Source organism: Ornithorhynchus anatinus, chromosome 7, assembly GCF_004115215.2.
Source record: "Ornithorhynchus anatinus isolate Pmale09 chromosome 7, mOrnAna1.pri.v4, whole genome shotgun sequence".
Taxonomy (NCBI): Eukaryota; Metazoa; Chordata; class Mammalia; order Monotremata; family Ornithorhynchidae; genus Ornithorhynchus; species Ornithorhynchus anatinus.
The window spans coordinates 24,155,983-24,168,294 of NC_041734.1; the positions used below are offsets into that span (position 1 = coordinate 24,155,983).

General features: G+C 40.1%; 1 protein-coding gene across 1 annotated transcript in view; it reads left to right on the forward strand.

Annotated features, from left to right (window-relative positions):
* The window catches only part of CREB1 (cAMP responsive element binding protein 1), an 80,603-nt gene extending 74,193 nt beyond the window's left edge, over positions 1–6,410 (forward strand). Inside the window, exon 8 of the mRNA XM_029068746.2 lies at positions 197–6,410. Coding sequence (XP_028924579.1) covers positions 197–341 — 145 coding nt within the window. The 3' untranslated portion in view covers positions 342–6,410. The remainder of the gene's footprint in view (positions 1–196) is intronic.
* The last annotated feature ends 5,902 nt before the right edge of the window (positions 6,411–12,312 follow it).

Consider the following 12,312-nt stretch of genomic DNA (forward strand, 5'->3'; position numbering starts at 1 on the left):
GACTAAAAGCATAAAACGATAGGGAAAACATTTGTTTGGGTGGTAGATATTTAATATAAAAAGCTATTTCTGATTCATTCATTATGTCTTTAGGAATGAATCCTGCAGACTGGTAAATTTACTCATCAGTCTAACCTAAAATCACCTAACAAATGGACTTTGCTTTGAAATTTTGACTGCCCTTTTTTGCATATAGGGAGGCAGCACGCGAATGTCGAAGGAAGAAGAAGGAATATGTGAAATGTCTAGAGAACCGAGTGGCTGTGCTTGAAAATCAAAACAAGACACTGATTGAGGAACTGAAAGCACTTAAGGACCTTTACCGCCACAAATCAGATTAATTTTGGATTTCAGTTTTCATCTCCCAACGTGAGAATAAAGACTGGTTTGGCCCCAACCAGAAAGACAAAAGAAACTTTTTATTTTCTAAACATTTCTCTTTTTTTTCTATGCGCAAAACTGCCTGAAAGCAACTACAGAATTTCGTTCATTTGTGCTTTGCATTAAACTGTGAATATTCAAACATCTGCCTCCACTTTTCCCCCTCAAGAACTTATTTTCTTCATCCTGATCTTGAAGAAGAAAAGACAAGACTTCTATATGCCCACCCTCTTCAGGAACTAATACTTTTATACAATTGTGAAGATACTTTGGGGAGGAGAGTAAGAATTATTTTGTGACAATTTCAAGGGTTTGTGCTGAGCTTCTTGGTTGTTTCTGGCCTGAAGTACCGTGTGGGCCTCATACAATTTAGAGGTTTTGACTGCCAAATTGATACATAGTTTCACATATTCATTGGAAACACTGCAGTGTGTTGCTAAATGGCATTCCCCAAAAAAGGAGACATGGATTTGGAGTTGGGTGAACAGAGGTTTTAGAAAAACAGAAAGGGTTTCCTGCATAATCATGTTAATTCTCCACATTCTGCAATATTAAGACCTTTTTTTCCCAAAGCTCCAAAGGCATTTGCTTCATCACCATCACCGATGTATTTTGTTGTTTCTGTTCAAGGTTTGGGATGCATTAAAAGAAGTCATTAAATGAGATAGCTTGATAATAATTGAAAATGAAATCAAAGGTACAGTAGCAAAGAGCATTTTTTAAAAATTTTAGACATCAGTAATGCATTTGAGGTTTTAAGCAGAGAAAACTGTTAAGGACAGCCTGTTCCTTTCAACACATTCACTCATGAAAATGGGATTGTTTTTACCATCCATCCTTCATACGGTCTCTGTGTTTACTGTTTCAAATGTTTTAAACTGTAACCTCCCTGTTTTTTTTCCTATTGTACCAATGCCTCCAGCACCAAAAAAGTCCCTTATAAAGTTTAACAGAAACCCAAGCAGAAACTTGTGAGTGAAAAACACTTTTTCAGTTAAGTTGGCAAAATCTGTGCTTTGTTTATATTGATTATGAACTTCTGTGGTAATATGTTTACAGCAGCATCAGGTCATATGTTTCTTTTTCCAAGAAATCTCATGTCTCTGTTACTATACTATAAAAGTATCAGTCTGACTACTGTCAGTATTATTTTATTAAGTGTGTGTTTCTTCAGAAATATTTGACTGGAAGTGTTTGTATTCCCTGTACTCATCCCCAAAAATCAACTCTGAATTTGTGTTTTGCGGTAATAACATGAATGGTTTCTGCTGGGGAAAGAAGCTACATGTCGTAGCTGCAGAATGTCATTTGTGGGTGTGTGTGCCATCACACCCTGTAAATAGCCAAGACTAGTTTTATGGAGCAACTTATGTTTCACTGACTACTCAATCTGCCTAATTACCCCCCCCCCCAAAAAAAGGGGTCCCATTCAATGAGGTACATGTAAGAGGAAAAATGATAAGCAGTTTTGGACATTTGTTACAGTATTACAAATTGCGATTTTTCTTCCTGAAGAAGGATATTCAGAGGAGTTTAAGAAAAAAGAAGGGTAAAGATTTAAGCATTAACGTTTTATCCCAAATCATAGTGATTTGAGGTTGGTGTTAGTCCCATGTTAAACAAGAATAATTGTTGAGTGGGTTGGTTTTGGAAAAGAAGATTTTATGTTACCTATTTGTAATTACAGTTGAAATTTACCATTATTTTAAGAACAAACAAAAATAATCCTTAATTTCCAAAGGGAATTCATTTTAAGAATTCAGTGACACAGGAAGTTCTGAAAGTTTCCCCTTAAAGTAGGTATTTCAAATGCTCAACTTAAAAAAAATACATAAACATAATAATAATAATCACTTCAGCATTGGTTCCAGAAGAATCATAAAGCAATCCTAGGCCAATTTTCCTATTATAATTATTTCTTATAGGGCTGAAAGATTCTATAATTGTGCTGTGTTGAGCAAATTACTTCCCCCTTGTAAACGCATCTTTTTTTTTCAAAAGATTATGTGGTGAGTTGTTAGTCTACCTAGTCCCTGGTAAGTAATGGCCATTACTTGAACCAATTGAACAGAAAGGTTGGAGAATACCGAAACCTGTTCTGTTGTTGACCCTGAGTTGAAATTATGGATACATTGAAAACTGCAGTTTCCTCTATGGGCACCTGGCACCTTTGGGAAGAGTTAATTGTACTGAAAAAAATTTGAAAGATATTTGTTTTATGCATGTTTTGAGAATTGGGAATTCTTGAAATCTTCTTTGGAAAACAGCTTAATAAAATAATCAAATCCATCAAGTGAGTTTTAGCCAAGAGCGGTCCCAGCTATGTGTTACTAGTAATAATGCACCCTACTTTCTTCACATTGGCCCACAGAGGGAAGCCAAAGTCTCTAGAGGGTACTGTGTAGAAAACAGCAAAGGTTGGGTTAACTGATTTTGCAGATCAAGTCCTTGTGGAGGTTAATTTATAGGACAGATACATTCAGATAAAAACTAAGTGAGGGTTAGTTTTATTTTTGATATCTCACAGTTCTGAATATTCAAGCTTTGATAGCATGGTTTAACTGAAAGGTAGGCTAGAAAGGGCTAGATCCATTATGTTCACTATATAAAAAAAGTAAAATATAATTTTAATGTCATTGTTTTACAAAATTAAAGCACTAGATTGGCAGTTTAGATATTGCCACAGGTGCTCTGCTAATTTAGATATTCTTGGAAGAACACATGTATTATATATGTACATATATATACACAGTATATAATCTGAAGCTCTGAGAGCTCTTAAATCAGGAATGCTGAGTATTATAGTATATTACGGTCAGATGAATCTTTATGCTTTGTGTGCTTGCATTTCTTTTAGAACAGTAGTTCATTTGAGGCTGCATTATTCTGGCACTCATAATTCATTATTTTTCTTAATTATCTTGTTCCCAGTTTATTTTCTGATATTTTACTCTGTTTTCTTAGATTGATATTTTAAAAGTTATTAGCCATGCTTGAAAAATTTTCCCAGAAAAAGTTTTTTTTTTTTTGGCTTTATTTTTGGCAGCTATACAGTAGTAACAAAACATTTAGAAAAAGGAACCACTGATTTACAGGGGTGGGTGACATCATCTTGAAAGAGGTAATTTGGTATGTAATTTGAGCAAGGATTTTATCGAAATTGGTGTTTCACAGAAGGTCAACAGCACTGCTTGGTTCTGTAAGCACAGTATCAATCATGCGAGGCTATCCTGTCTGTAATTTATTTCTGTGCCTTGGGCCTTATTCCTTCTAGTATTTTGACCAGTAAAGATGGTTATTTGGAATCAAACAAAAGCTTTTAAAAGGAAACAACACTATTTGATTGTACAAAATTACTTGCGCTGATTTTAATGTTTCTAATCCAAATTTGGATTCTAGCCTTTTAATCAGTGTTATAGAAGCTGCAGCCAGTCATAGATTCAAATTGGTCCCTGTTTATTTAGAAAATGTGAAAGGTCTTTCAAAGAAAGATTAGCATCTAAAAATTTGAATTAGGGTCAGAATGCAGGAACATTAGAAACATAGTTTTTCAGTAAGTTTTAGGGGTTGGTTCTGTTACTATTTTACCCCTGAAATGGCAGAATATATTCCATTGATCTAACTCAAAAGTTGTATATTTATTTGGGTTCTTTTTGCAGTATACTCTTTGTAAATGTTTGGTAAAAATTGCACTTTTATAAATATCCAGTTAGTAGAAAATTGGGTATTGGTGACTTGAGAAACTCCCTCATGTGGTAATTGTGAGCTGACTGTCTATCGCTCCTCTCTAAAAATCATGTAGCTTTTTTTATGAAAATTTTTTGTTGGTTGAGCTCTCTTTGCACCTGAAATGTTCAACTTGAATTAAGGTGTTCTACTTGACTAGAAGGAGATCCAGGATTGGCAGGGCCAATAGATAAGTCTGTGTCTGACCTAATGTTATCACTTAGCAATTTGTTAAACACACTAAGGACTAAGTTATGATTTTGACCAGAGAAGGAATAAATCATTCCCAAAGTTAAAATTAAGTTGGAAGGGGATGTGGAATGATTTTTTCAGTCACTTTCGTCCCCTTCCCATATTATACAACCTGGTTGGAGGTTTTAGAAACCCCAACTCAAATAGGGGATACTGGAGGAAGATTTCATTTATGTTTAGTAGATCTAGATCTAAAGGCAAGAGTGCATTGGTATAATTTCTTCATTCCATTGTGGAAAAAAAAAAGCACAATTGAAATGTTTGATGGGCGGCAATGAAGGGGAAATGATCATTTAAGAAATAATCTGAGTGCTTTAATGTCGACATGAAAAATTGACTATAAGCTCACTTTATATACTGTCACTAGGGACTGGTTTCCTTGACTTTCTTGAGTCCTTGGCTTCGAGAGATGCATTTCACCTCTCCAAAATCAGTATCATAAAACTCAGCCAGTTTGGCAGGATTTTAAAATACATTATAAATAGGGTGGTGAAGTTCCATCTGTCTCCTCTGCTTATGATAAGTTCTTATTGATTTGGAGAATGTAGTTTAAACCTTTGTATGAGTCTATAGAAGCAGTCAAATGTAAGAGGGACCAGATTCAGTTTGGAAAGAGGGATTGTATTTCAGGTGTTTTAACTTGAAATTTATTTTTTAAAAAAGGAAAAATTTAAAAAAATGAAGCTTTTGAAGCAAGTTGATTTTATAAAGCGACAGAGTAAAAATATTGGTTCTGTGAGTGCAGGTCTTATCTGGAGATTGGCCTGGTGGGTCATGGTAATTTTAGATCTCATTCTCACCAGCAAATAAAATGAAAAAAATCAGCTAGCCTTTGGAGATGCATTTAGAAGAGCAGGTTGAGTCAATATTGGATTACTTTATTGGAGCAAATCTTATGCAGGACTTGCCCACTCGGGCAGGGAATTTCTAAAGCAAGAATTTCAGTCTCAACTGCAAGACTCCTCTGAGAAGCCAGGGTTCATCTAAGATATGGGTTGAAGGAGGAGCAGCAGGGCTGGGAGGGAGAAATCCCTAGAGTGAAAAAGGTTTTGTGCCAGCTGGCCATGGGACAGTGTCTATTACTGTGTTTTGGAATTTTTTTTTCTGTAAAAGTTGTATTTTATCCAGGTGCCACTCCATTTTGTGTGTTTAATAAAATTATTTATATTTTTTAAAATGGGAGAATAATGATTGAAAACTACAGAATTGTCTGGCATTTAACATTCTCTTGATGGAATGGATTAGTGAAGAGAGGAGTGCTAAGGTAGCTTCCAATATAAAAGAATCCCCAACTGATATATGGCATATTGATTGTTACAAAAAACGATAATGTCTAGATGCAATTTATAATTTGAAATGTATTAACAAAAAATGAGACCCAGGAAAGTATAAAGAAAGATTTTGTTATTTAAGAGATTTGGGGTGAAGCATTGTTGACTACCCAAAACTCTCAGCACCAAACAGGGTATTGATCTTAACTCCAGTCTTTCTGTTGGAGTCTATTACTAAACAAATATCATATGGAAACAAATCTCTAAAATTCCCTACAATCTAGAAATATCCCTGTTTTGATTTGTTTTCTCTTGGGGTTTTTTTGTTGTTGTTGTTGGGTGTTTTTTTTTACTTAACCTTTTGTGCATCATCCATGTAAAATAATGTACTGAGTTATAGTGCATTTTATTAACACTATGTACATATTAGCTGCTTTGTGTTTCAGAATGATAGTAATTGCTTTGTATATTAAAGTGATCCTTGTGAATTTGTGAATTATTGTCATAAAGAAGTGTTTTTTCTTACTGTAACCTTTGTGGTATAAACTGTTATAACTCCGTTTTTACACCAACATTTATGAGCAGTCACATAAACATGCTTTTAAAAATCTCTAAAACGTCTCTTTTTGGGGGGAAAGTATTTCTGATCAACAGCTGCATAGAAGCTGGATTTTTTTTCCAAATGATTTTTATTTTTATTCTCAAATGAGCAGTTGTACAAAAAAGATAGAGAATGTAGCATGTCAAGTACTCTGATAAAATAAATCTTGTGAAATAAAAGCCTTAGCATATAGCAGAGAATTAGTTAATGTGACAAATCTACTTGTATCTGTTTGACTGGCCTTCTAATTCCATCCAGAGTTTCTCAATGTAAGACTTGAATGGCAGTCTAAAAATGAAATGGAAAAGGGGTGTAAAACCCAACATCTTTCTCACCTATTGGTTTTAAATTAAAGAATAGCTGGTGACTTGGGACGGGGATGGCTCATATTCAAAACTTTACTTAGACTTTTGTTCATTTAAGTATTCACTTTGAATAAATTTGGAACAAAGGAAATGAAATTAGTCCGCATTTGCATATCTATACACCACAAGTAAAAAAAATAACAGGAAGTAAAGAAAGTAGTGTTGTAGGTAACTGTTGAATGGTCACTGATTTTTTTTTTTTATTTGTGAAGATTGCTTTTAATACTTTATTCTCCCTTCCTCATCTTCGAATTTCCATGAAAGCCCTACAGGGTCAACAGTACATATTGAATGCTGACTGGGCAGAGCATTTTACTAGGTGCTTGAGAAATCAGTGTTATTTTTTGAGCACTTGGGAGATTGTAGTACAATAGAATTAGTAGACATGTTCCCTGCCCGTAGGGAGCTTACAGTTTAGACGGGGAGCTAGACATTAATATAAGTAAATTATGAATTTGTACAATGCTGTATGGGACTGAGTGTGGGGTGAATATCAAAGTGCTTTAAAGGGTACAGATCCAAATGCATAGGCAACACAGAGGGAAGGAGTAGGGGAAAAGGGGCTTAATTGACCATTCCTTCATCTTCCCTCTTCCTACAGTCCAGCCTGAATACACAGCAGAGAACTCCAAACAGGTATGGCTGCCTGACGTCTTGGTGATAAAGGCCTCTTTTTTTAAATGTTATTTGTTAAGCACTTACTATGTACCGCATACTGAACTAAGCGCTGGGATAAGATACCAACTAATCAGGTAGGACACAGTCCATGTCTCACATGGGGCTTGTAGTTTTAATCCCCATTTTACAGATGAGATAACTGAGGAATGGAGTTACGTTCATTCATTCATTTGTATTTATTGAGCGCTGTGTGCAGAGCACTGTATTGGAAAGTACAATTAAGCAATAAAGAGAAACAATCCCTGCCCACAAAGGGCTTACAGTCTAGAAGTTCATTCAATAGTATTCATTCAATAGTATTTATTGAGCGCTTACTATGTGCAGAGCACTGTACTAAGCTCTTGGGATGAACAAGTCGGCAACAGATAGAGACAGTCCCTGCCGTTTGACGGGCTTACAGTCTAATGGGGGAGACGGACAGACGAGAACAATGGCAATAAACAGAGTCAAGGGGAAGAACATCTCGTAAAAACAATGGCAACTAAATAGAATCAAGGCGATGTACAATTCATTAACAAAATAAATAGGGTAACGAAAATATATACAGTTGAGTGGACGAGTACAGTGCTGTGGGGATGGGAAGGGAGAGGTGGAGGAGCAGAGGGAAAAGGGGAAAATGAGGGTTTAGCTGCGGAGAGGTAAAGGGGGGATGGCAGAGGGAGTAGAGGGAGAAGAGGAGCTCAGTCTGGGAACGCCTCTTGGAGGAGGTGAGTTTTAAGTAGGGTTTTGAAGAGGGAACGAGAATCAGTTTGGCGGAGGTGAGGAGGGAGGGCGTTCCAGGACCGCGGGAGTTAAGTGACCTGCCCACGGTCACATAGCAAACAAATGGAGTAAGGATTAGAACTCAGGCCCTTCTGACTCCCAGCCATGTGGTCTAACCATTAGGATGTGCTGCTTCTTTTTACATTATCAACTAGCTGCCTGCCTTCCCATCCAGGCAGCCCTCTGTTTACTCCAAAACATTTACCTCTTCGCTGTCAAAGACCTGCATTAAATTCAGCAATTAATCATTGAACCACAGGATTAAGCAGTTATTGCTATTGACAACTTCACCTATAACCCTTTAACTTCTCTGACCCTGATATGCTAGTTCAATGTTGGTATTTGTTAAGCGCTTACTATGTGCCGAGCACTGTTCTAAGCACTGGGGTAGACACAGGGGAATCAGGTTGTCCCACAAGGGGCTCACAGTCTCAATCCCCATTTTACAGATGAGGGAACTGAGGCACAGAGAAGTTAAGTGACTTGCCCACAGTCACACAGCCAACAAGTGGCAGAGCTGGGATTCGAACTCATGAGCCCTGACTCCAAAGCCCGTGCTCTTTCCACTGAGCCACACTGCTTCTCCCCTTCTATCCCCTCCCTCTAATCAGCCCAACCCTGTCCTTCCCAGCAGCCCCACTCATCTGCTTCCATCCAACCTCTCCTCACCCTTCTCCCCCACCATGCCATCATCCCTGTTATCCTGTCCCAGTATACCTCCTCCTCCCCTCCTCACTGCCTATCTCCCCATCCAACCTCACCCCTTGGTTCATCCCTTCTCCCAGCACTTCACAACCTCATCCAAATGAGCCCTGTGGAACATCTTTTCATCCTTTTATCCTTGACCTGTTCCTGACCCAGTCACTGCTCTTCACCATCTGGCTCTCCCCACATGATGCTGTCTCCCTGCCACTCTGTAGGGTAGGCCTTATCTTCTCCCACCCCCCAAGGTCAGTAGAAAAGCCAGGGTGGGAGTGGGCTTCCTTCTCACTCCCCAGATATCAGGCCAACCTTGTCCATCTTAATGTCATCCTAACCGGCTTTAACTCTGGCAACATTATTTCCCCATCCTTATTGACTTATTGCCCATTAGCCTTGCCAGTTGTTTCAGACATTTAACTCCTCCCTCAAACCCTCTGTCCACCTATCCTCCCTCCCCCATCTCTTGCCCCTATTGATCTGGGCACGTATTTAATTGAGGAAAATTGAAACCATCAGGGATGATTCCCAAAAATCTTTCCTGCTCCTCTTCAGTCCCTCCTGCTGCCCATTCTTTGACTCTCCCATCTTTCCCAGTAGTATCTCAAGGGATCTCAAGAGATGGCTTCAACTACCATCTCTATGTGGATCATTCACAAATCTGCATCTCCAGGTCTTACCCTTCCCTGCAGTTTTATATTTCCTCCCTTTTTTTCCGGACATCCCAGTTGAGCTGTCTTGAAGACTGCTCTTAGATATAGAGGTGGATGGACAATCACTGCTCTACTTGGATGTCCTGCTGAACCATCAAACTTAGTGTGTCCAAAATAGAACTCCTCACCTTCCCACCCAAGCCCTATCCTCCCTGACTTTCCCATCACTGTACACAGCACCAGTAACCACCTTGTCTCACAAGCCCATATCCTTGCCATTATCCCTTCAGCTGTACGCTAGTGAGCAGGGAACATGTCTACCAACTCTGTTGTATTGTACTCTCCTAAGTGCTTAGTACAATTCTCTGCAGACAGTAAATGGTCAATAAATACCACTGATTAATCTTTGACACATTCGACACACATTTTCAATCTGTCACCAAATTCTGCCGGACCAACCTTCACATCATTGCTAAGGTTCAATCCTTCCCTCCATCCAAACCGCTGCCACGTTAAATTAAAGCACTTATCCTATACCACCTTGATTACTGCATCAGCTTCGTTGCTGATCTTCCTGCCTCCCGTTTCTCACCAGTGCAGTCCATACTTCACTCTGCTGCCTGGATCATTTTTCTACAATGTTCAGTCCCTCTCCTCAAAAATCTCCAATGATTGCCCATCAACCTCCACATTAAACAGAAACTCCTTACCTTTGGATTTAAAGTACTCAATCACCTTACACCCTTCCTACCTTACCTCTCTGATTTCTCACTACAACCCAGACTACACACTTCGCTCTTCTAATGCCAACCTATTCACTGTATCTCATTCTCATTTACTTCACCACCAAAACCTTGCCCATGTCCTGCTTCTGGTTTGAAACTTCCTCCTGCTTCATATCCAACATGATTTCTCTCCCCACCTTCAAAGCCTTATTAAAATTATATTCCCTCCAAGAGGTCTTCCCTAATTAGGCCTTCATTTCCTCCTTTTCCCTCTCCCTTTTATGTCACCCTAGCACTTGGATTTGAACCTTTTATTCATTCCACTCTGTGTCCCTCAGCATTTGTTTATAAATCCTTAATTTATTTGTCAATGTCTGTCTCCCCCACTAAACTTTAAGCTCTTTGTAGGCAGGGAACATGCCTACCAATTCAGTTATACTCTCCCAAGCATTTAATACAGGGCTCTGCTCCCAGTAAGTGCTCAATTAATATGATTGCTTGACTGATGGATTTAATCAAAGAAGTCCTATTGAAGGAGGTGTGATTTTAATAAGACTTTGAAGGTAGGGAGAGTGGTGGTAAGTCATAAATGGAGGGAGAGGGAGTTCTAGGTCAGAGGGTGTATGTGGGAAAAGAGTAGGCAGTTAGATGAGATTGAGGTACACTGAATACGTTGGCATTAGAGGAGAGCAGTGTGTAGGCTAATCTGTAGTAGGAAATGAGTGAAGTAGGTAGGAGGGAATGAGCTGATGGAGTACTCTAAAGCTGAGAGTAAGGGGTTAATGTTTGATCCAGAGGTGGATGAGCAACCACTGGAGGTTCTTGAGGGGGGAGAGGGGAGGAGACATGGACTGAACTTTTTTAGAAAAAATGATCCGATCAATCTGTCTTCTGTCCCCTTCATTCCACAGAAACCACCCTCATTTAGTCATCTCATTTATTCACTCGTATTTGTTGAGTGCTTACCTTGCAGAGCACTGTACTAAGTGCTTGGGAAAGTAAAATACAACAATAAGTGGACACATTTCCTCTTCACAATGAGCTTACAAGCTGGAGTGGGGGAGACAGACATTAATATAAATCAATACATTTCAGAAATATACGTAAATGCTGTGGGGCTGGGAAGGAGGATAAACAATGGGAGCAAGTCAGGGTGATGCAGAAGAGAGTGGGAGAAGAAGAAAAGGGGGCTTAGTCAAGGAAGGCTTTATGCGCCCTCAAGAAGGCTTTGAAATGGAGAGTAATGTCTGTCAGATTTGAGGAGGGCCAAAGGCAGGATATTGGCTAGGGGTCAGCAGGGAGACAGGCGAGATTGAGGCACAGTGAAGAAGATTAGCACTAGTGGAGTGAATTAACCCAAACTTTACCCACAACCCTTACCCTTTATCTAACCCTAGCCTTATCCCTAATCCTAACCCTAAACCTTAACCTAACCCTAACCTTAGCCCTTAACATAACCCTAATCCTAACCCTTTCCTTACTCTGAGGTCTTAGTGCTATTGTTGCTCTGGGGTTCTGGACTCTGGGATTCTAGGGCTCCTGGGGCTTGGGGGCTCTGGGGCTCCTGGGCCCCTGGGGATCTGGGGTTCTGTTGCTTTGGGGCTCTGGGGCTCCCGAGGATCTTGGGCTCTGGAGTTCTGCGGCTCTGGGGCTCTTGGGGATCTTGGGACTCCAGGACTCCTGGGGCTCTGGGCATCTGGAGTTCTGGGGGTATGGGGTTTCTGGGACTCCAGGGCTGCTGGGCCTCTGAGGATCACGGGACTCTGGGGCCTTGGGGCTCCTGTTGGTCTGGAGCTCTGGATTCTGGGGTTCTGCAGCTCATGGGTCTCAGGGGCTCTTGGACCTTGGGGCTCTTGGATTTCTGGGGCTTGGGGGCTCTCAGGCCTTGAGGCTTTATGGCTCTAGAGCTTCTGGAGCTCTGGGACTGTGGGGTTCCTGATGCTCTGTGACTCTGGGGACTTAGAGCTCCAGGGCCCATGGGCTCTCAGAGCTCCTGAGGCTTGGGGACTGTGGGACTCCTGGCATTCTTGGGACTCCAGGGCTTCTGGGGATCTGGGGGTCCTGGGGCTCTGGGGATCTCGGACTTTGGGATTCCTGGGGCTTTAGGTCTCCTGGGGTTCTTGGGACACCAGGTCTCCTGGGGCACTTTTGATTTGAAGTTTTGGGACTCCTGGAGCACTTGGGCCTTGAGGCTCCTGG